General features: G+C 42.8%; 1 protein-coding gene and 1 non-coding gene across 12 annotated transcripts in view; both read right to left on the reverse strand.

Moving 5' to 3' along the window:
* The window catches only part of Pum1 (pumilio RNA binding family member 1), a 144,802-nt gene that overhangs the window by 22,711 nt on the left and 96,660 nt on the right, over positions 1–25,431 (reverse strand). For all 11 annotated transcript variants that reach the window (XM_045149003.1, XM_004665178.2, XM_045149008.1 and 8 more), the window contains 6 exons: positions 22,220–22,371; positions 13,049–13,187; positions 12,202–12,345; positions 10,835–11,131; positions 9,385–9,621; positions 1,046–1,313 (listed from right to left, as the gene is read on the reverse strand). In XM_045149003.1, the coding sequence (XP_045004938.1) occupies positions 1,046–1,313; positions 9,385–9,621; positions 10,835–11,131; positions 12,202–12,345; positions 13,049–13,187; positions 22,220–22,371 (1,237 nt within the window). The remainder of the gene's footprint in view (positions 1–1,045; positions 1,314–9,384; positions 9,622–10,834; positions 11,132–12,201; positions 12,346–13,048; positions 13,188–22,219; positions 22,372–25,431) is intronic.
* Positions 12,893–12,965, reverse strand: LOC123461282. The gene has a single exon (XR_006637569.1). It is a non-coding gene; the product is annotated as a small nucleolar RNA SNORD103/SNORD85 (small nucleolar RNA).

Consider the following 25,431-nt stretch of genomic DNA (forward strand, 5'->3'; position numbering starts at 1 on the left):
TGGATGCGAATGAGGAGGGAGTAATGCCATCTCTAAAACCAGGTTCCTCTTCTGGAACTTGAGCACCCCAATAGGAAGTACAACTCAAGTTCCTATAGAAGTTTCTCTCCCACCACAGCACAGGACAATGACAAATGGTAGACCTGTCAGACTCCTAAGCATTGGAGATCCAAATCCATATTCAGTAAAGTCTCCGTAGAGTTGTCACTGCAGAATAGGCACACGTCCTCATGTTGGTGCTTCTGCACTGTCTTCTGTCACCGATGAGGTTTGGGGTTTTCATTAGTGCAGTTTTGTCTTGTCTTTTTTGTTTGAAGACAGCAAAAGCTATGTAGACCAGGCCCTCCACAAACTCAGTTGGCAATTTTCCTGTCTCTGCCTCACAGGTGCTTATAGAATTCTGAAGAGATTTTTGTGAACTATAAACAGAGACTATTTTTTCAGAAATGTAACTATGAAACTATGGTCCAGATCACTAAAAGCTCTTTTCAAACACATGTTATCTACTGACCCTCCTGTCTATACCACTTTGAAATCAACAGTGGGAGGCATGCCAGAGGAATACTCTATTTTTTGTTTTCCAAGACAGGGTTTCACTCTAGCCCAGGGTGACCTGGAATTCACTATGTAGTCTTAGGATGGCCTCAAACTCAGTGAACCTCCTCTCTGCTCCCAAGCTCCAGGATTAAAGGTATGCACCACCACGCCCGGCTTAAAGGAACACTCTTAAATCATGTAACAACAATCTGCTTTGGAGTATACCTATCTTGGGCTGGAGAGATGGCTTGGCATTTACGGCATTTGCCTGCAAGGCTAAAGGACCCAGGTTCGATTTCCCAGGACCCACGTTAGTCAGATGCACAAGGGGGTACACATGTCTGGAGTTCATTTGCAGAGGCTGGAGGCCCCGGAGCACCCATTCTCTCTCTCTCCCTCTTTCTATGTCAAATAAATATATATTTTTAAAAAGGAGTATATCTATCTGGAGCATGGAAATAAGGGTTTAAGATTCCAGTTACCTTAAGTGTCAAAGTCAAGTCCTCACCTGGACCCATGCTGGTCTTGGGAAAATTCCATTATATGTCCAGCAATCTCTCGTAGCTGTAAATTAGGGTACCGGTTATTTCGAAAATCTTCTAATAGTCTGCTCCTACCAGAGGGCATGACATCAGACATTCCATATCTCAAACGAGAGGAAGAGAAAAGGGTGCTGCTGGGACTGAAGAGGCTGGAGGCACTGCTTGCACTGCGGTACTTCGCTTCAGCGCCGGGAGCAGCAGAGATGTATCTTCCACTGCCATTTGTGAGTCCTCCTGTTGGTCACAGAACAGAAAACTTAAGTCCATGCTCAGGGAGAAGCAATAGGAGAAGGGAAAACGTTCCACATATGAAGTCCTGCATCCGTTCTGTTGCCTTCATGTGAAGACAATCCTAGTACTGCTGTGAATTTCAGAATGACAACTAGCTAACCTGGAAGGAAACAAAGATTACACAAAGACTGAAAGGGAGCTGGAGAGAGATGGCTTAGCAGTTACGGCACTTGCCTGCAAAGCCAAAGGACCCAAGTTCAATTTCCCAAGAAGAATATACACCAGATGCACAAGGTGGCACATGCTTCTGCGAGTTCATTTGTAGAGGCTGAAGGCCCTAGCATGCCCTTTCTCCCTCCCCCCCCCTCTCTTTTGGTTTTTCAAGGCTGACCTGGAATACTATGTATTCTCAGGGTGGCCTCAAATTCATGGCAATCCTCCTACCTCTGCCTCTTAAGTGCTGGGATTAAAGAGTGTGCCTTCACTTCCAGCTTCCCTTTCTTTTTCGCTCTATCAAATAAATAAAAAATATTTTTTAAAATGATTGAAAGAATTGCTTCTTACTACTGACAAACTGTTAGCAAGAAAGAAACAATAGGACTAGAGATACAGCTCAGGGGTGGGACACTTGCCTAGTAACACAAGGTTCAAAAACCTCCCATACAAGGCCAATGGTAAGGTAGAAGGGGTAAAAAAAGTTTCAGAAATAGACAACTCAACATTTTCTTTAGGGCAAGCCTAAAACACCATGAAACAGCACCAGAAACCTCATGCCATTGACAATGTTGACAGAAGTGGTTACAAGGAATAACTGTGACCCCCTATACATGGAAGACAGAGCTATGACCAAAGGCTTAAGAAAAGTAAAGCAGAGGGCTAGTGAAATGGTTCAGTAGTCAAAGGTGCTGCCTGTAAAGCCTGACAGCCATAATTCAGATCCTCAGAACCCACATAATGTCAGCTGTACAATGTAGCCAGGTATTTGGAGTTGGTTTGCAGTGGCAGGAGGCCTTGGTACGCCCAATTCTCTTCCTCCCTAACTACTTCCCTGTCTCTCTTATCTCTTCTTGTAAATGAATAAATAAATGTAAAAAAAAAAAGCCAAGTAGGGCCAGGCCTGGTAGAGCAAACCTTTTAATCCCAATGGGGAAGGGGGGGAGGTTTATGAGATTAAAGCCAGCCTGGGGCTAGAGTGTGTTCCAGGCAAGACACCCTGTCTTGCAAAAATAAAACAAACTAAATAAAAGTAAAGGAGGAGCTGGAGAGATGGCTTAGCAGTTAAGTCACTTGCCTGCAATGCCAAAGGACCCAGGTTCAATTCTGCAGGACCCACGTAAGCCAGATGCACGTGCATCTGAAGTTTGTTTGCAGCAGCTTGGAGACCCTGGTACATCTTCTCTTTCTCTCTTTCTCAAATAAATAAATAAATAAATATTTAAAAAGAAAATAAGGGCTGGAGAGATGGCTTAAGGGTTAAATGCTTGCCTGTGAAGCCTAAGGACCCCAGTTAGAGGCTCGATTCCCCAGGACCCATGTTAGCCAGGTGCACAAGGGGGTACATGTGTCTGGAGTGCGTTTGCAATGGCTGGAAGCCCTGGCGTGCCCATTCTCTGTCTGTCTCTATCTGCCTCTTTCGATCTCTGTCTGTTGCTCTTAAATAAATAAATAAACAAAAAAAAAAAGAAAATAAAAAGTAAAGGAGGTGTGGGGCTATCAATGGCCAAGCACACGCTTTGCCTAGCACGTATGAGGTCTTGGTTACATCCCCAACACTTGAAAAGTAAAGCAACATAATAAAAGTTAATGGATATATTTTACTAATATTTATGATTGTCTATGTATTTTTTTGATATTTTATTTTAGAAAGAGGGAGGAAAAGGAGAGAAAGAAAGAGAGGGGAGGGGGAACAAAAGTATTGTGTGGGGGTGAATAATGTTGTGCCCACCCCTCCCTTTGAGCCAAAGGGAGGCAGGAGTGTTTGCACTGTAGTGTTCCATACACAAAGTGGCCTGGATATCCATGACCTCACAATGTCTGGCACTACCTACACAGGAACCCTATAATAGGAGGAAAAGATGATGACATCAAAATAAAAGAGAAGTCAGGTGTGGTGAAGCATGCCTTTAATACCAGCACTCTGGAGGCACAGGTAGGAGTATCAGCAAGAGTTCAAAGCCAACCTGAGACTACATACCTTAAAAAAAAAAAAAAGAAAGAAAGAAAGAAAAGAAAGTAAAAGAGACTAACTGAAAGGGGGAGTGATAGAGCGCGGATTTGTGAATGGGGAAGTGGGGGAGGGGATTACCATGATTTGTTGTCTATAATTATGGAAGTTGTCAAGAAAAAAAGCTCAAATAGGCAGGGCGTGGTGGTGCATACCTTTGATCCCAGCACTCAGGAGTTCACTGACAGTTCGAGGCCACCCTGAGACTACATAGTGAATTCCAGGTCAGTCTGGGCTACAGTGAGACCCTATCTTAAAAAAACAAAAAGAAAGAAGAGAAAAGAGAAGAGAGAAGAGGGGAGAGGGGACAGGAGGGGGGAGGGGGAGAAGGAGGGGAGGGGAGGGGAGGGGAGGGGAGGGGGGGGGGGGGGGAGGGGGGGAGGGGAGGGGAGGGGAGGGGAGGGGAGGGGAGGGGAGGGGAGGGGAGGGGAGGGGAGGGGAGGGGAGGGAGGGGAGGGGAGGGAGGGGAGGGAGGAGAGGAGAGGAGAGGAGAGGAGAGGAGAGGAGAGGAGAGGAGAGGAGAGGAGAGGAGAGGAGAGGAGAGGAGAGGAGAGGAGAGGAGAGGAGAGGAGAGGAGAGGAGAGGAGAGGAGAGGAGAGGAGAGGAGAGGAGAGGGATAAAAGACTAAATAAATAACTGGCCAGGTACCAGGGGTGGGATACCTTCCAGCATGTTGTTGGTCAGGTAAGTCCCTAATGTTCTCATAATATTTACAGGCTATTGCCAAGGCTCTTGGTTACCCATGAGAATTAAATGGTAAAAACCTATTACTGAAGACTCCATATGTTTGGGCTGCAGGTCACTGAGAAATCAATCTGGGGCTGAGTCAAGAGCCCCCTCTCTATTGTCTAGTTGTCAGGATGGTGGATCCTGAAAGCTCTATGGCTAGCCAGCCAGGTCAAATATGCCAACTGGTGTAATGTTGGCGTGTCTATTATAAGGAAAACCAACTGCTCTGACTGGACTTGAGGTCTGCTCCACAGGAGGGTAGTTAGTGAAAACCTAGTCAAAAGCCTATGGCTGGCAAGGTCCTAAGCCACTATTGTCTGGCTAAAGGAACATCATGCCCATCTGTTAATGCTTCTCTCACTTATGGTTAGAGAACCTTCGCTTTTCAGATGTTGGCAACAACTGGTATAACTCAACTCACCAAAATGACGGTGAATGTTCAGCACTGAATGAGATGTCTCTATCACAACCTCCAAGGTTCAGTCAGGGAACACTGCAGACAAGGTGGCAGAAAGAGTCAAAAGAATGGGAGAAGGGTTGTGCAATACTGTCATCCAAGTGCAAAGTCATTGTGGTATTCATGACCTCACACTGGTTGACACCACCTACACAAGATATGCATAATAGGAGGGGAAAATGGTATCAAAATAGGAGATTAGTTGAAAAAAAGATTTCCATGGAGAGGGGAAAGGAGAGACTGATTGGATGAGATTATGACTATGGTATCTTGTCTGTATGGAGGTAATATTTAAAAAAGGACCCAGGTTTGATTCCCTAGGACCCACATAAGTCAGATGAACAAGGGGGCGCATGTGTCTGGAGTTCCTTTGCAGTGGGAGCCCTGGCACACCCATATTCTCCCTCTCCCCCCTCCCTCCCTCTCTCTGTCAAATAAATAAACAAACAAACAAATAATCCAGGTATTGGAGAGATGGCTCAGCAGTTGACTGCAAGTTAAGAGGACTCAAGTTCTGTTCCTCAGTGCCCACGTAAAGCCAGATGAGATGGCTCAGGGTATAAAAGCACTTGCCTGCAAAGCCTGATGGCCAGGGTTCAATAGCCATATACAACCAGGTGCATGCATCTGGAGTTCACGTGCAGTGCCATTTCTCTCATTCTCTATCTGCTTATAAGTAAGTATTTGTAAAAATATTTTTATTTGCTTATTTGAAAGAGATATGAAGGTAGCATATGAATGGGTGCACCAAGGCCTCTTACAAACTCCGAACACATGCACCACTTTTCGTGTCTGTCTTTATGTGGGTACTGGGGAACTGAATCCAAGGTCATCAAACTCTGCAAGCAAGTACCTTTATCTGCTGAGTGCCTCCCCAACCCTTTTTCAACATACACTTTCTATAAAATTCTCACTGGTACTTTTTAAGTTCTCATTGATATAACAAGAAGTTAAGGCATTGAGACAAAAATGTGCATTTTTAAAAATACAATTCCCATAATTATCATGACTGAATTTAAAAATCAGGCTCTACTCCAGAGTCACAGGCCTTACAGCTAAGACTTATTTTCAGACTCCGCTTCATCATGTTTCTTGCTCTTTACAACACTGCCATTCTAGAGAAATGCCATACACCATTCCTTAACAAAAACGGAAAATATTTCTTATACAAAGGAGGAAAGATGCATTTCAAAAAACAGCAGCAGCCATTTGATTGTTCTTTATATTGTGGTTCAGAAACCACTCATTCTTCCCTGTCTGATGCTGGGAGACATAGGAAAAGAGGTGGGGATTTAACAGGCAGGTGCTGCAGACGGTGGCAACCTCAAAAGGAATGGCACATGTACAGCTTCGGACAAAGTAAAAGACATGTATTTGGAGGGTAGGAAGGTCCTTGACAACAGTGTCAAATGACGGGGCATACCAACCCTGAACACTACCCTAATTATGCATGCCAATAATAGGCTTAAACAGAAACAAACATGTGGAAAACAAACACTGGTGTACCCAGAAATTCTCATCATATGTCATGGGCAAATCTCAAAATCATGAGATTTAAAGAAAAGTAGACTATGATTTACTGGGGCTGGGAATGAACTACAAATGGAAACAAGGGGATGGAAAAGTTCTAAATCACCTCTACAATGACAACTGTACAAGTAAAGTTCAGTAAAGTCATTGAACAGTATCTTGAAATGGCTGGTTTTATAAGAGATATAACTCAGGAAGGACTTTTTGTTCTAAGTCTAGACATCAAATAATTAGTAATGAAAAACCACTGAGGATTTTTACATAGGTAATCAACAGCAAATGATAAACAAGCAACTTACTTTGTTAGAATATTCTAATATGTGCTGACATGTCAAAATGGTGTTTGAAAATGATGTAGAAAACAACCACAGTGGTGTAACAGAGATACAGGTAGGTGCACTCCAACACAGCTTTGTGGCATTGGAGAATTCACAAACATGAGTTTGTTTCCTTGTTTAGAAGAGTTAATCAGAATATTTATCATATTGAATATTTAGTGCATATTATTATGGGCTCACAAGCCAGGAATTGATCATAAGCAACAGCTATGAAATAGAAATAGCAATATTAGCTGTATGGCATATAATCTTTTATATAGAAACGTGTTTAAGGCCTTTTTAGGACACTGTTGAGAGCACAATAACCCAAGTCTATGTTCTCTAAGTTTAAAAAAAAAAAAAAAAACACTGGATGGGGCCAGGCGTGGTGGCGCACGCCTTTAATCCCAGCACTCAGGAGGCAGAGATAGACAGATTGCCGTGAGTTCGATGACACTCTGAGACTACATAGTGAATTCCAGGTCAGTCTGGGCTAGAGTGAGATCCTACCTCAACCCCCGCCTAAAAAAACATAATCATAATAATAATGTATGAGGATTGGAGAAATGGCTCAGTGGTTAAGGCACTTGCCTGCAAAGCCTAACAACCTGGGTTAGATTTCCCCAGTACCCATGTAAAGTCCTGAGTTCGTTTGTAGCACCTACAGGCCCTGGCACGCACATTCTCTCTGTCTGTCTGTCTCTCTCTCTGCTTGCAAATAAGTTAATAAAAATATATATTAAAAAAAATACTGTGGGCTGGAGAGATGGCTTAGCAGTTAAGGTGTTAGCCTGCAAAGCCAAAAGACTCAGGTTCAACTCTCCAGGACCCATGTAAGCCAGATGCACAAGGGGGCACAAGCATCTGGAGTTCGTTTGCAGTTGCTAAAGACCCTGGAGCACCCATTCTCCCCAACCCCTCTACATGCATATTTCTCTCTCTCTCAAATAAATAAATAATATTCTTTTAACAATACTGGGAGCTGGAAAAATGGCTCAGCAGTTAAGGTGCTTGCCTGCAAAGCCTATTAACCTGGGTTTGATTCCCCAGTATCCATGTAAAGCTACATGCACAAGGTGGCCCATGCATCTAGAGTTCATTTGCAATGGCTAGAGGTCCTGGCATGCCCATTCTCTCTCTTTCTCTACTGTTCCCTCCCACCTCGTGTGTGTGTGTGTGTGTGTGTTTGTGTGTGTCTTCCTTTCTCAAATAAATAAAATATTTTAAAAAATTTTAGCCAGGCTTAGTAGCTCACACCTTTAATGCACTCAGGAGGCAGAGGTAGGAGGATCACCATGAGCAAGACCCTACCTGGGGGAGGGAGGGAGCTTTAAGTCCTTTTACAGGGAAAATATGTGAAATATTAATTTATATATTCACCGAGTCATTAAAAGAAAAATGCACCAATAGTTGCCTACTTAAACAAGGAAAACATGAATAAAAACAGAAACACACCAATAAGTATTAATTCCAAAACAAGGAAATATGACATACTGGAAAGCAGAAAAGCATCTTCAATATTTCCATATCCACTGTGACAAGCACTTAGTTCAGGACTTGAAATTTATGACCCACATGATAAATCTGGAATGCTAACCATTCTTTGTAACTGGTTTAATTAGAAGCAACACTCATTTCACTTATCTGTCTATATGCACATGAATGAACACATGCACATGTGCGTGTGTAAACAAGTTTGCCTTCAAATTCACCTCTTTCAAGTTCAAAGATGGCACTCTCACCTCGAAATAACTATTACTCACCCCATACAGGCTTGTCTTCCCAAATAAGAGCATCCTATTTAATTTTATTCAGTCCTCACTTCTTAAGTCTATAAGCCCACATTTAAATGTATTGGGGAGAAAACAGGAATCACCAGGTAAAATGGACTACTATGCAGATTTATTCATAACAGTCCTCACCTCATTTTATCTCTCATCACAAAAAAAAGTCCCCTATACCCCCAAGGGCTCATAAAATATGTTCACTCCAATTCTGAGATTCATAGAAAACAAAATTACCTGCAAAGCCAAACCCCAGGAAATATAATTTACTTTTCATTCTCACAGACTCCGCTTTGGGGATCCTGTTCTCCCTTCTCATTTCTAGGTTCTAGACAATAGCATTTCTAAATTCCCATACATAATAAGACAATCTACTCATGAGCACACCAGGTAATTTAGGAGTACTTAAGAATCAGGGGAAGCTGAACGTAGACAGCACTCAGGAGGCAGAGGTAGACGACTGCCCTGAGTTCAAGGCCACCCTGAGATTATTACATAGTGATTTCCAGGTCAGCCTGGGCTAGAGTGAAACCCTACCTCGAAAAACAAAAAACAAAACAAAACAAAACAAAAAATCAGGGGAAAATTACATCAAATGCTTTATGTGAAAAATCAAGCCATTAACTGCACAGAAGGGGAGTGGGGAGAAATAAACAGACGATTAGCTATGGTGGTATTGCAGGTGTGGACACTGGTGAACACATTTTTTTCCTATCTCTGTGTTCTTCTGCCTCACTGCAGTGACCTACTCTGTGTTTGTGGTAAAAGCCTGCCACAAGTAGCCAGAGAATGAAATTATTTACACTCAAGCTAAGTGAATATAGTGGGGTGTGCCCATATGCTAACAATCCCAAACTGCTATGCTTGATGCAGGCACAGCATGAACAACATGAGCTGTGTACAGAAGGCACAGAACACCCAGCATACATCTACAAGGAAGGGACTGTCCTTTGCTCATGCAAAGTACTTGTGATGTCATCAAGTGGCAAAAGATTTCTAGAGTTCAAGGTGGTGTTAGAGTAATGGTTCTTACCCAAGTTTAAGCTTGAAGAGGATCCATGTGAAGAGAGGGAAGGAGGTGGTGTCTGTGAATGTCCTGGCCCCTGACTAGGGAGAGGCATGCCCACGGGTCCAGGAGAGGAGGAAAAGCTAAGGCCGTTATAAAAACTGTGTCCAATGGGGGTCAAGCTGCTCGATGTCCTCTTATAAAGGTCACTGCTGCCAGTCAGGGAGTCACGGCGGGAGCCACTGCCAGTGTTGGAGTTTGCAACTAAAATGGAATTAAAACAATGCAGATAAGAACAGGCCTGTTCTTCAAAGAACAAGCCCAGTGACCTGTTCCTGAAACTCTGATCCAGACTCACCACCGCAAGGTTGTCAGCAGAACCAGCCTAACTGTCAACAGAGTAGTTCTAGAGGCAGATAAAGGAATAAAGAGGACATGGCTTGGGGTCACATGAAAATTGCTGTTCAAGCCATCACAAGTCAAAGTCAAATCGACCTTCCTTTGGTGTCATATAGCTTAGGGGATAGGGGCAGGTTAAAAATCTCTGACTGCCACATGAGCAATGGAGAAAAGGGAAAGAAAAGGGAAATGGACAAGAAAGAATGTCTTTCATCACCAGAAAGGTTCTACCAGAAACATGGAATAGAAATTTGCAAATGAAAGCCTACTGTCATAGCCTCCAGTTCTGATTAGGATATTTGAGCATGCCCTTCTGTTTTGAGATCACAATGTTTCATAACTGCAATTATCCCACTGTTCACTGAACTTATTTTTCCCCATCAGAACATTTTAGAGGGCTGGAGAGATGGTTTAGTGATTAAGGTATTTGCCTGTGAAGCCTAGGGACCCAGGTTCGATACCCTAGTACCCACATAAGACAAATGCACAAGGTCTGGAAATCATTTGCAGTGGCTAGAGGCCCTGGTGTGCCCATTTTCTTCCTCCCTTCCTCCTAAATTAATAAATAAAATTTTGAAAGCCCGTTTTAGAGTATTCTGGTCTAATAACCCCACACTGTTGCACAATTTGAACCTTGGTGTTGTTGAAAACACTGGAGAAAACTCCTCTTTAAGTCCTGCAAGCCAAACACTTGGTACAGTCTAGCATGGACTACTTGGCCCTGTGATCTTCCATAAGTTCTTATTCCTCAGTTTCACATCTACATGGATACTGCTCCCTCCAAGTTCTTTCCAGTGCCTGCAAAAATATCTATCCTGGTTTTCAAGTCCTTGAAACAAATGACTATGTGAATATAAGTAAATAATAATATGAGCATAGAGCTGAGTTATGGCCCAACTGTATAACTGGATTTCAATAGTCCTTTATCTAAAAGATACATGGGCTGGCTGGATTCCCAGGGCTTGGTGCTGATCTGATCTGCCCCTGTGGTATCTGCCCAGGGGTTCATGTATTGTCAGGGTTCCGGGAAGATTGTAAGTCTCATTAAGTGTTAAAAGCTTATTGATCTAATTTCTACCTGCTGTTCCAAACCCTCCAAGGGCAGATCCCAGGGTGGCGCCGAGAGAACTACTGCTTCCAAATCCCAAGGACGAGTTGGCAGGCTGGGCAGAGCCCTGGGAGAAGAGGGAGCTGCTCTGTGAGTTGCTGCTCAGAGAGTTGTTGCCATAGAAAGAGCTGGATGCCAGGTTGTTACTGGGTTGCTGCTGGGGCTGGGGTTGGGGCTGCTGGGCTCCTAAAGGGCGAAATGGTCCGTTTGTAGTTCCAGCAAGACCGCCAGCTGCTCCACTCGCTGAAGCTGCAGCCGCTGCAACAGCTATGAAGATGACAAGCAAACCGTTGCATAACTAAGGGCCTGACCACATGTGCAGACTACTTTTGTATCCATTTTATTTTAAAATAACCCTTTGGTATGTATGCCCTATTTTTTCAAGGTAAATACAGGCCTTATAAAGAACTACAGAAATTTCTTTGATCCCTTTATCTGGTGGTATTACCTTCTATTTCTACTATAAATTTGAAGCCAAAATTCCATAGGAACAATCACTCCATGGCTGGCCACAAAGTTAAATGTCTAATTTAAAGAAGGTCAAATGTCAAAATGAACCCATTAAATATAAGCGCTTCCAAATAAAACTCAAATTACACATTTATCTATGGTCTATGAGGAGATAGTTTGCCCTAACTATGTTACCCATCAAATTCTTCTTTCATATGTTGCTCTCTTCTAGACACGGGCTCTCACTTTAAAAAGAGCATGTGAAGCCAGGCACAGTGGCACACCCTTTCTTTAATCCCAGCACTCGGGAGGCAGAGGAAGGAGGATCATAATGAGTTCGAGGCCACCCTGAGAATACATAGTGAATTCCAGGTCAGCATGGACTAGAGTGAAGCCCTACTTCAAAAAAACTACATGTGAATTTTAATATAAAAATGCATCACACCTTCAACCAAATGTATTTCTCTAAAAGTTTTCACAATTTTTCCCCATTATTTTCTACCCTGGCTTGCACCCTCCCCCCGGCCAAAAAAAAAAAAAAAAAAAAAAACCTGCTTGACCGTAACCCCTGCACCACCCACCAAAAAATAACTATTTTTTTAAAAAAGTAGAAACAATGGATCATGTTTCTGAAATGTTAGCCTTGTAATTCTGCCAACACAGACATTTTGTGTAACTCAACTCCCCATGCTTTTAATGGGTTCTGACTAGGTGATACGGACCATCAAAATAACTTGACTCCCATCAAGCATCCTTGCTGTTCTGGTTCTCTTTGAAACATGCAATACCAGGAATTATGAAATAAAAAACCTATTACCATATCTTAAGTATATTGTCCAAAATAAGAATACTGTCATCTCTCACAGGGTCAATCCAGTAAAACTCACCTGCTTGTGCAGCAGAGGAACTGATGATGACTGGGGCAGGGGCTACAAGCCGAACCGGAGCCCCGAGACCATTTCTTGCTCCTGCATTTACCACAAGGGCACCAGTTTGGTCATAGTAAGCAGCAGGAGCCAAAACTGGATAACCTAAGAAGAATAAACAACATATCAAGATATACACAGCTTGGGTGTAGTGGTGCACGCCTTTAATCCCAGCACATAGGAGGCAGAGGTAGGAGGATCGCCATGAGTTCGAGGCCACCCTGAGACTACATAGTTAATTCCAGGTCAGCCTAAGATAGAATGAGACCCTACCTCGAAAATCCCCCTCTCCCAAAAGAAAAGAACATGAAACTATGTAGATCTTATGCAAAGTGTAAGACAGAATGAGAGGAAAAAAAATCTCTTCATGCACATATATACTTGTAATTTAGAGGTAGATAGCTAAAAAAGCACACCACTATTTGTTTGGGAAAAATCCTAAATTACTAGGAATTTCTTTCACACTGTGTACAGGCAGAAACAATCAAGCCTTGAAATGATGCTAAAACAGGCTGTTCCATCCACCTACAATGAATCCTGAGGTGAAAATAGTTTGCCAAACCTCAATACTGCCCGCTCACCAACAACCAAAAGATGATCCATATGTGAGGCTGTGTGAACACTGAGATATCACCAACACGAAAGACTGATGACTGGCTCAGAACAGTGCTCTCAGCAACAAACTAGGGTCTAAGTGAGGGCAAGTATGTATCATCCTAGCCAGTCCCATATCCTGGATAGCCAGAAAGCACTGAACCCAGGCAGTTTACTACCATTCATTATTCCACAAGGAGCAGGGCAGCCATACCTGGCATGCCTGCAGCCAGACCTTGTCCAAATGCAAGAGCAGAGTTCACTGCTGCAGCTGCTACAAGTGGGTCTGTTTGCTGTCCCTGCTGGTTCTGATTTGGGGTCAAAGGACGCTGGCTTGTTCCACCTCGGAGAACCTAGAAATGGGAGACACAAGTGTCAAATTTCTTATCACAGGGCTGTAGAGATGGCTTAGCAGTTAAAGCTTTTGTGTGCAAAGCCAAAGGACCCAAGTTCAATTCCCCAGGACCAAAGTAAGCCACATGCACCAGGTGGCACATGTGTCTGGAGTTCATTTGCATTGACTGGATGGCCTGGTACACTCATTCTCTCCCTCCACCTCTCTCAAATAAATAAATAAAAATAAAATATATAAAAATATTTCTTTTTTTTTTCCTTTGGGTTTTTCGAGGTAGGGTCTCACTCTAGCTCAGGCTGACCTGAAATTCACTATGGAGTCTCAGGGTGGCCTCAAACTCACGGCGATCCTCCTACCTCTGCCTCCCGAGTGCTGGGATTAAGGCTGAATATATTAAAATATTTCTTATCACAGTTAGTATCTAAGACATTATGTACTGCTTAGTTGGTTTTTTAAAACTCAACAGTTGTAAACCAGTGTCCTTTACTCCTGTGTGGTGGATCATAGCTTTAAAGCCACCACTCAGGGTAGATAGATCACTGCAAGGTAAAGAGCAGCCGGAGAATACATAGTGAAATCCATGTTAGCCTGGGTTAGAGTGAGACCCAGCATCAAAAAAAACAAAGAACTACCATGGCTGGCAGAGATTTTTATTCCAGTAAGTGAGAAAAAAGCAACATGTCAGCATTCTGACAAAAAGTAGAAAAGAATGGAAGGGAAAGGTTCAGATAGAATGAATAGGAATAACCACCTAAAAGTTGTTAAAACATATGTACCTGTATGCATACACATAAAGTTACATTCTTATGTAGAATGAGATAAATTTCTCTACCTTTTATTACTATTCTGCTTACATCAAAGCCCATGCCTACAATCCTTGCAGATAGAATACATTGCAGGCAAGACCACTCAGAGTTCAAGGCCATCATAGCGAACATAGCAAATATCCCATTTCTCTCTAACATACCGAAAAACAAAGCCAAGTGAGCTGTGCAGGTTTGATTTAGGAGACTTGTTCTGACCTGCGTCTGTTTCTCCTTTTACAAAGTTTACAAACTTGCTCATCTACAGCACATGACATCAATATCCAGGTCAGAGCAGAACGCCAATTCTGCCATATGAAACATAGCTAGGGGTGTGGCTCAGCCATTAACACCTATTTATCCAGTATGGACAAGACTCTGAATGAGATTCCCAGGACAACGTGCTCCCCCAGACACAAAATGGCCTGGATATCCATGACCTCACACTGCCTGCCACCACCTACACAAGACCATCATATTAGGAGGAAAAGATCATGACATCAAAATAAAAAAGAGACTGAGATAGGGAAGGGATATGATGAAAAATGGAGTTTCAAAGGGGAAAGTGGGGGGAGGGAAGGTTTTACCATAATCCTGGAAGTTGTTAATAAAAATTTGAAACAAAGTAAAAAATAAATAAATAAAAGCAAAAAACAAATACAAGTATCAATCAAGATGACAGCTATCATTCTGATACTACTGATAGACCTAAGAATCCTCTTCAGAAACCTTATGTACTTTCCAGCAAGTAAATGTTAATCTCAAATAATGCACTAAATTACATTAAAATTGCAAGTTCCTAACAATGTATTTTGCAATGTTTTCAACCACAAATTATTGAAAATTTCAATTTCACCTTGCAGTTTATGAAAGACGGATACACAGGAACAGGGGCTAGAGAGATGGCTTAGTGGTTAAGGCACTTGCCTGTGAAGTCTAAGGATGCAGGTTCCACTCCCCAGTACCAACATAAGTCAGAAGCACAAGGGGACACACATGTCTACAGTATGTTTGCAGTGGCCAGAGACCCTGGTATACCCATTCTCTCCCCCTCTCTCCCCAGGGGGGAAGGAGGGGAGGGAATCAATCAATCACAGGAACAGTCCAGTTCTCATGGAGGCTGACAGATTTTCCCAGGAGTACTTCAACAATGAGGAGTCAATTCTTTATTTTCCTCTTACTTAAAAACAAGCTTTATTCTTTTAAACAAACAAACTGGGCTGGAGAGAGGACTAAGCAGTTAAAGGTACTTGTTTGCAAAGCATGGCTACCATGGTTCCATTCCCCAGTACCACAATAAAGACAGATACACAAAGTGGTGCATGCATTTGGAGTTAATTTGAGTGGCAAGAGGCCCTGATGCAACCATTCATTCATTTTCTTCCTCTCTGCTTTCAAATAAATGTTAAAAAATATATATTTTTTAAAGAGAAAACAAAAAACATAGGTACAGATTAGTTGAACTTATAAAGTACAGTAGCTAGGGAAATGACTCAGTGGATAAAGTTCTTGCTGCACTAGCATGAATACACAAAATTTGGAACCCAAACAGTAAGGAAAAGAGCCAGGCAGCGTGACAGACATTTGTATCACAGCCAAGCCTACAATCAAGACGGAAGGCAGTGGGACGTGATGGTGTATGCCTTTATTCTCAACAGAGATAGGAGGATCACTGGGAGTTCGAGGCCACCCTGAGACTCTGTAGTCAATTCCAGGTCAGCCTGGGCTAGAGTAAAATCCTACCTTGAGAAGCCAAAAAAAAGGAAGGAATTACCAGAAGTGCCTTTAATTCTAGCACTCAGGAAGCAGTGGTAGGTAGGAAGATCACTGTGATTTTGAGACCAGCCCAGGGTAGAGCAAGATCCTACTTTGAAAACAAACAATGTAGGTATAAAAAGAATCTGCCTGGGGACTGGCTTAGCAGCTAAGTGCTCGCAGGTGAAGCCTAAGAACCCTGGTTCAAGGCTAGATTCCCCAAGACCCACGTAAGCCAGATGCAAAAGGGGCGCATACATCTGGAGTTTGTTTGCAGCAGCTGAAGGCCCTGGTGCACCCATTCTCTCTCTATCTGCCTTTTTCTCTGTCTGTCGCTCTCAAATAAATGGATAAAAATAAACAAAAAAATTGAAAAACAAAAGAATATGCCTGAAGTTACATTGAAGAGCTAGAAAAGTGAAAGCAAAGATGAACAGTGTGATTACATGTCTCACAGTAGATGGAAGGAGAGGAGCAACACCAAAGTGAGCTCTGACTTCCATATGAACACCGTGGCATGTGTGTCTGCACTAGTGCGCGCGCGCGCGCACACACACACACACACACATATACACAACAGAATAATGATAATTTTAAAACTGTAAACATAGGCTAGAATTGGGTCATGTCCGTTATGGAGGAAACCAACTCCTCTGACTGGATTTGAAGCCCACTCCACGGAAGGGAATTCATGCCTGGTACTGAAACCCTAATCAAAAGCCTATGGTGGGGGAGACACAGTCACTAGGGGGAATCTCACGGCAATCTTCCTACCTCTGCCTCCCAGGAGATGGGATTAAAGGTGTGCGCACTACGCCATGCTACTCTCAGTTTTGGTTGAAGAAGCTTCCCTTTTCAGGTAGCAGTGACTACAGAGGGGACTCAAAACTCACCATAGTGATGAGAAGTGACAGTGGAGTGAGTATTCAGCACAGTGTGACATCTCTTTCACACCCTCCAAAACTCAGGGACCATTGCAGAACAGGTGGCAGAATATAAGGGCCAAAGGAAAGGGGAGGACTGCTTACGTTACATTCTTCCAGACACAAAGTGCCCTTGATATTCATGACATCACAGTGGCTAATGTTACCTACCTCTACAAGAACTACATAAAGGGGGTGGGAAAATGATGACATCACAATGGGAGAGACACAGGTTAGAAAGAAGGAATTCAGCGAAGGTAAGATTTGGAAGGGAGAAAATGAAGAGTGATGGGAAAGAATTATGGTTATAGTATACATCAATATTTACATTACTAGATTAAAAAGAGAGATTGGGCTGGGTGTGATGGTGCACTCCTTTAATCCCAGCACTTGAGAGGCAGAGGCAGGAGGAGCGCCGTGAGTTCAAGGCCACAATGAGACTACATAGTGAATTCCAGATCAGGCTGAGCTAGAGGCCCTACCTCAAAGAGAAAGAGAGTGAGACCGGGTCCCAGAACCCACAAAACATCTAAATATAGCCACTCAAGCCTATAACCCCAATCCTATACAGGATGAAGATGACTGTAAAAATGCCACATGATAGTGAACGCCTTTAATCCCAGCACTTGGGAGACACAGATAGGAGGATTGCTGTAAGTTTAAGGCCAGCCTGGGAGAACAGAGTGAGTTCCAGGTCAGACTGGGGTGGAGTTAGACTCTTACCTTCAAAGCGAAACAACACAACACACTAAATACATACATCCCAAGATTCAGTAAAGACTCCAGATCACATTGCAACAGGCAGAAGAGCAACAGAGCAGGAATCTGATATTCTGCTCTACGCTGCTGTGTCTAGAGCCAAGTGCACGCCATTAACAGGCTAGAACACTAGGTGCTAAACAGAAACATACATGTGAACATACACACAGACACACAACACATACACAAAACTTTAAAATAGGGCTAGAAAGATGGTTTAGTTAAGCAATTAAGGTACCTGCCTGTGAAGCCTAAGGAGGCAGGTTCAATTCCCCACAACCCATGCATAAGGTGGTACATGCGTCTGGAGTTCAACTGCACTGGCTAGAAGCCCTGGCATGCCAATTTTCTCTCTCTCATAAATAAAATTTTAAAAAAGAACTATAAAGAGCAAACCAGTCTAAATTAGCTATTTATCAAAATAAATATGTTAAAGATGTTAATATCTGGCCAAAAAAGATATGTTTCTATCTGTGAACCCAAAGTCTTTCATTTCCCTACCTAGTTAGACTTGATCAGCTGGTACTGCAGATCTGTTAGGAATATTACAGATATCAACAGGAAGACATAGTACTGGGCTGGAGAGATGACTTAGTGGTTAAGTTGTTTGCCTATGAAGCCTAAGGACCCAGGTTCAACTCCCCAGAAACTACGTCAGATGCATATAGAGATTGACTGTAGTGGCTGAAGACCCTGTGTACCAATTCACTTTTGCTCTCTCCCCCCTCATAAATAAAAATTTTTTTAAAGACAGAGGGGCTGGAGAGATGGCTTAACAGTTAAGGAATTTGTCTGCAAAGCCAAAGGATCCTGGTTCAACTCCCCAGGCCCCACATAAGTCAGATGCACAAGGGGGGTACATGCACTGGGAGTTCATTTGAAGTGGATGGAGGCCCTGGTGAGCTCATTCTCTCTCTCTCAATCGCAAGTAAGTAAAATATATTTGACAACAACAACAAGAGTACCTAATAACTAGCAAGTAACAGATAATCTGTAATTAAGCACTATTTGCAAATTACTATGCAATTTTTTTCATGTGTATCAAACTTACACAAATGAGACAAAAAACCTACACAGAAAAATTTCCTTAATACTTACTCAAAAGAAATACCTAGACCCATAAAAATGATGCTAACCAGAACCATTTGTAATACCTACACATTTTTTTTTTGTTATTGCTGTTTTTCAAGGCAGGGTTTCGCTCTAGCCCAGGCTGACCTGGAATTCACTATGTAGTCTCAGACCTGCCTGAACTCAGGGTGAACCACCTCTGCCTCCCAAGTGTGGGGATTAAAGGCATGCGCCACCATGCCCAGTTCTTCTCTTCTCTTCTCTTCTCTTCAATTCTCTTCTCTTCTCTTCTCTTCTCTTCTCTTCTCTTCTCTTCTCTTCTCTTCTCTTCTCCCCTCCCTCCCTCCCTCCTCCCCTTCCTCCTCCTCCTCCTTCTTCTCCCCCCCCTCAGTTTTATTTAACAATCACAGAGAGACAATGACAGAGAAAATGGGTATGCCAGGACTACCTGCCACTGCTAATGGAATTCCAGATAGATACTTGTGATGCTTTGTGCCTGTATCTCTGAATTGGTACTGGGGAATTGAACCCTGGCCCATCAGGAATTGCAAACAAGGACCTTCAACAGCAAAGCCATCTCCCCAGCCAATTCTTGTCTTTTTTTTTTAACCTTTCAAGCATTATGATAAACAGAAAAATGCTTCTTGGGGAATTTTGGGGAAGAGCATACATAAAGGGTTAAATTGTTTACATTAAAGTATTGATTCCCAATTCAATAAAAATGTTCTTGGGTGGGTGGGTTGGTCTCTCTCAAACAGGGAAAGTTCTTGAAAGATGGAGAAATGGTTAGGCAGTTAAGGCACTTGCCTATGAGGCCTGAGAATCGAAATTCAATACCCCAATACCCATGTAAGAAAGATGCACAAGGTAGAATGTGCATCTGGAGTTGTTTGCAGTGGGTGAAGGCCCTGAAGTGCCCGTTTTCTCTATGCCTCAACCCCACTCGTTCTCTTTCTAAAATTAACAAATAAATGAAAAGTACTTGGGACGGGGAGATGGCACAACAGTTAAGGTAGTTGCCTACAGAGCCAATACCCACATAAAACCAGATACAAACAGGCACACACATCTGGCGTCTACTTGCAGCGGTTGAAGGCCTTAGTACATCCATTCTCTCTGTCTCTATTTTACCTCTCTCTGCTCACAGGTAAATGAATGAATGAATAAGTAAAACTTTTTATAAGATCTTGTAAGCTGGGCATGGCTGTGCATGCCTTTAATCCTAGCACTTGGGTGACAGGGACAGAAAAACTGTTGTGGATTCCAGGTAAGTCTGAGACTAGAAAGTGAGTATTAGGTCAGCCTGAGCAACAGTGGTTAAGGCACTTAACTGAGTAGCCGGAGGACCCACGTATATTCCCAGTAACTAGATGCACAAGGCGGCACATGCATCTGGAAATTTATTTGCAATGGCTAGCAGGCCCATTCATAAACTCCATCCCCACCTCTGTAAAGAAAGGAATTGGCTGGAGAGATGGCTTAGTGGTTAAGGCACTTACTTGCAAAGCCTAAGGACCCAGGTTTCATTCCCATGTACACACATAAGCAAGATGCACATGGTGGCGCATGCATGTGGAGTTCAATTGCAGTGGCTGGAAGCCCTGGTGCCACCACTCGCTGCCAGCCCACCCCCCCCCCCCCGCTTACAAATAAATAAAATTTTTAAAAAGGGAGGGGAAGAAAGAAGGGGAAAATCAGGCATGGTGGTACAGCCTTTGGTCTCAGGACTTGGGAGGCAGAGGTAGGAAGAACACTGTGAGTTTTGAGGCCAGCCTGAGATTACCAGGTGATTCAGCTAGACCAACCCTCTATCTCAAGGGGGATGGGGGCTGGGAGGATGGCTTAGCAGGTAAGGAATTAGCCTGAAAAGCCAAAGGACCCAGGTTCTATTCCCCAGGACCCACACAAGCCAGATGCACAAGGGGAGCGTGCATCTGGAGTTCGTCTGCAGTGGCTGGACGCCCTGGCACCATTCTCTCACCCCCCTCTTTTTCTGTCAAATAAGTAAAAATAAAATATTATGGGCTGAAGAAATGGCTCAGCGGTTAAGGCACTTGCCTGCAAAGCCTAAAGACCCAGGTTCAATTCCCTAGTACCAACATAAGCCAGATGCACAAGGGGGCACATGTGCCCAGGAGTTTGTTTGCACTAGCAGTGAGGCCCTGGTGTGCCCATTCTCTCCCTCCCACCTTCCTTTCCCCCCTCCACTACACACACACACACACACACACACACACAAATAAAGGAGGGAGGGAGGTTAGTTCTTACAAGTTAACACTATTGTAGGCTAGGCTCTCATTTAATGTAACAGTCTTAAAGACTACACCATTTTGGTTTCCAAGTTCTGGGGCATAACAATAAATTGGTCTAAACACAATATTCAGCACACTCTAAGGAAATACAGAATTAAAATGTTACTATAAAACCAGGCATCATGGTACACAACTTTAATGAAGCCAGAGGTAGGAGAACTTTGAGTTCAAGGCCAGCCTGAGACTACATAGTGAATTCCAAGCCTGGGCAAGACCTTACCGCAAAAAAAGAGAGAGAGAGAGAGAGAGAGAGAGAGAGAGAGAGAGAGAAAGAAGGAAAAAAGAAAAATTACTATAGGGCTTGAGAAATAGCTTAGAAGTTAAGGCACTTGCCTGCTAAGCCTAAGGACCCATATTCCACTCTTGAGATCCCACATACGCCAGACACACAAAGTAATATAAGCACCAAGGTCACACACACATACACACAACATGGCCCACACATCTGGAGTTTGATTACAGTAGGTATAGGCCCTGGCACACAAATTCTCTCTCTCTCTCTCTCTCTCCACTCTCACATTAAAGAAAAAAGTCCATGGGCTGGAGAGAAGGCTTAGCGGTTAAGTGCTTGCCTGTGAAACCTAAGGACCCCAGTTCGAGGCTCGATTCCCCAGGACCCACGTTAGCCAGATGCACAAGGGGGCGCACACATTGGGAATTCGTCTGCAGTGGCTGGAAGCCCTGGCGCGCCCATTCTCTCTCTCTGCCTCTTTCTCTGTCGCTCTCAAATAAATAAATAAAAATAAACCAAAAAAAAAGAAAAAAGTCCAATCTGTTAGGCTTGCCTCAAAAAAAGTTATATAAATATATATTCTCTCTCTTTATCTCTCAAATAAATAAATAAACATTTTTAGCTGATCTAATATCCCTTCAATTATACTGAACAAATGCCTGATGTTTAAAAGGCATTCTGGAAGAACAGATAAGCTGAGTCTCACAGCATGCACAAACATACAGTTACACATAAACACAGGGCTGGAGACATGGTTAAGCAGTTAAAGTGCTTGCCCAAAAGGTCTAACAACCTGAGTTTGAATCCCCAATACCCATGTAACAACAGATGCACAGTGGTGCATGCATCTGGAATTAGTCTGTAGTAGCTAGAGGCACTGGTATGCCCATTATCTCTCTCTGCTGAGTAAGATGGTACATGCCTTTAATCCCAGAATTCAGGAGACTAAGGTAGGAGGATAGCTTCAAGTTTGAGGTGCCCCATGAGACTAATTCCAAGACAGCATGGGCTAGATAAAGAGCCTACTTTGGTGGGGGGGGGGGGGGGGACTGAAGGGGAAAGACAGCCATACAAACACACTCACTCACTCAATGATTTTCTAGTAGAAGAACTAGCATCTAGCATGTCAGTGGAGTTCAGAGCACTCAGATAGGAGTACATTTTATCCTCATTACCTGCTGTTGTCCTTGCTGTGCCTGTGGGGTGGTCTGCTGGCTAGCAGAATTGGTTGCCGCCGCAGCTGCAGCAGCTTGCTGCTGAAACAGACTGGCAGGGTAGACGCCCCAGGGAGTGACCCCATAATACTGGTGAGGAACCACAGCTGGACCTGAGAATAGTTAAAAGACAGGGAAATTTATTAAGAATGATCCTGGAGTTATGAAAGACTACAGTTGACACTGCAAATACATAGATCAGAGACTGTAAAACATTAATTTAAAGAACACCAAGATTTGTGCTACCTAATCACTGGAGAGATGGCTCAGCAGTTACCTGAGTTAGCGTAACTCTGCAATACCCCAGTACCCATGTAAAGCTGGATTACAAAGTGGTACATGCATCTGAAGTTTGTTTATACTGGCTGGAAGCCCTGGCACACATTGTCTCCCTCTGCTTGCAAATAAAATTAAAATATTTTTTAAATGGAAAAATTCAGTAAGCTCCTCATGGAAAATGCTTCTGTAGACACTAATATCCTAGAAACCTAGACAGAAAACAGTAAAGGATAAAATGTGGAATATATGGAAAAGAGAATAACAGATAGAAGACCCTGGAAAAGCTTGAAGTTAGAACAGATGAGGAACTGGCCTTGCACTACAGATATTTCTGCCTCATATCCCAACTGTTGAATAATAGGTATAATATATCATACACAGCCAGAAGGCACATGTTTCCTATGCAAAATAAAGTATGCATGATAACTGTGGACAAAGTTTATTGTTTGAAGGTAATAAATTGAGAGTTTGTATGCGTAAAGTAATAGAATAGAAAAGAACAAGCCAGGCATGGTGGTGCACGCCTTTAATTCCAACACTCAGAAGGCAGAGGCAGGAGAACTGCTGTGAGTTCAAGAACACACTGAGATTACATAGTGAGTTCCAGATCAGCCTGGGCTAGAGCGAGACCCTACCATGAAAAACCAAAAAAAAAAAATAATAATAATAATTAAAAAAAAATAACAAAGCTCAGTTGTGTCCTGCTTTCCATGGTTACCTGAGTGGAATGACTAATAACTTACCAGGATCCTGATGTGCCTTTAACTCCAGTGCATGAAAATATTATGCTTCCCATAACATAATACACACACTTAATTGACCCTCCACTAATCAAATGCAAAAAGATTTGTGGGTTTTTTTTTTTTTTGGGGGGGGGGGGTAGGGTCTTGCTCTAGCCCAGGCTGATCTATGATTCACTATGTAGTCTCATGGTGGCCTTGAACTTACAATAATCCTTCTACCTCTGCCTCCCAGTGCTGGGATTAAAGGCATGGGTTAGCTGTTTTTAAGCCACAAGTGTTATTAAAATTGTATTCGACACAACATGCATTTAGACACTGATATGGGAAATTTTAAATTGATGCCTGAGTTGAACACAGATGGAACAAAAAATACATGCCTTAATTTGTCACAAATCAACCAAGTATCATATATTAACATCCACACTACACAAATCATTCTGTTCACAGCCACAACTGTTTTCTGCCACTTAGGGGAAGTGACTGAATTGTAACAGTGTTACTCAGATGAGACAGCATCAAACTACATTATGAGAATACTGGAAGAAGCTGCACAAAATATGCACATTTGCCAGGTGTGGTGGCACACGCCTTTAATCCCAGCACTCAGGAGGCAAAGGTAGGAGGATCACCTTGAGTTTCAGGCAACCCTTAGAGTAAGTACATAGTTAATTCCAGGTCATCCTGGATCAGAGTGAGACCCTACCTTTTAAAAAAAAAAAAAAGCAAATTTGATGATCTAAAGAGTAATTAAGTTAAAGTGGCAATTTTTGTTTGTTTTGGTTTTTCAAAGTAGGGTCTTGCCCTACACAGGCTGATTCCTAGGTGCTAGGATTAAAGACATGTAACACCACACCCAGCTTACAGTGGTAAATTTTATTGTGTGTATTTTATATAAATATGTCACAGTAAGAAAAGCATTCAAGGCCAATTCTCAAATATGGTTAAACACATCTCCAATTTGAACTTTCTAAGGTACAGAACATAGTTAAACATTTTCAACTAGCCAGGCATGGTGGCACATGCCTTTCATCCTAGCACTGGAGAGGCAGAGGTAGGAGGATAACCGTGAGTTCAAGGCTACCCTGAGATGACACAGTAAATTCTAGGTCAGCCTGAGCTACAGTGAGATCCTACCTCAGGAGGAAAAAAACTGCAACTTGAAGTGTTAATAATATTCAAGCCAGATTACACTGGAGTTGCAAAGAGCTGTTCCAAATATTACAACTACTCTGGCACAGTAGCTTATTGTGGAGAAATGCACACTATGTTAGATTTTAAAAAAAAAAAAAACCTATTATGTATGAGGGCAAACACACACACACCCCTACCTACCAATAATACACTTTCTAACTTGGTATTTTCTAGGCCTGTGAGCTCAACAAGGACCAAGAAATTCTATTTCCAAACAGGGGTGACCAGTATGAAATACTACTCCCAGGTCTAGATAAAGCTGTGACATCAGCTATCTTATTACAACAAGTAAACAGATTAAAATATTTTAACTTGTTAGAACCTTAATAGCTATAGACAGCCTTCTGGCTACTGCCTAGGTTACTCTATCATCACAGAGTGTAGAAAGAGGAGAGGGAGAGGAGAGAAAGAATGAGAGAAACCTTTTATAAAAGGGCTAGAGGGATAGTTTAGCAGGGGCACTTGCCTGTGGAGCCTAAGGACCTAAGTTTGGTTCCCTAGAACCTACATAAACCAGATACACATGGGGCACATGCATCTGGAGTTCGTTCACACTGGCCAGAGGCTTTGATGAACCCGATCTCGATATCTCTCTCTCCCTCCCTCCCTCCCTCCCTCCCTCCCTCTCTCTCTCTCTCTCCCTCTCTCTCTCTCTGATGAACCCAATCTCGATATCTCTCCCCCCCCCTCACACACACACACACACACACACACACACACACACACACACACACACGTATACATACATACATACATACATGAAACCTAAGCCGGGCGTGATGGCTCCTACCTTTACTCCCAGCACTCAGGAGGCAGAGGTAGGAGGATCAGTGAATTCTAGGTCAGTATGGGCAAAAGCATGACCCTACCAATTAAACAAACAAACAAACAAACAAACAAACAAACAAACAAACACACCTTGGTAGTCCAAAAGCCGTATCTTCACTGAAAGAAAATGCT

Source organism: Jaculus jaculus, chromosome 5 (assembly GCF_020740685.1).
Source record: "Jaculus jaculus isolate mJacJac1 chromosome 5, mJacJac1.mat.Y.cur, whole genome shotgun sequence".
Lineage (NCBI taxonomy): Eukaryota > Metazoa > Chordata > Mammalia > Rodentia > Dipodidae > Jaculus > Jaculus jaculus.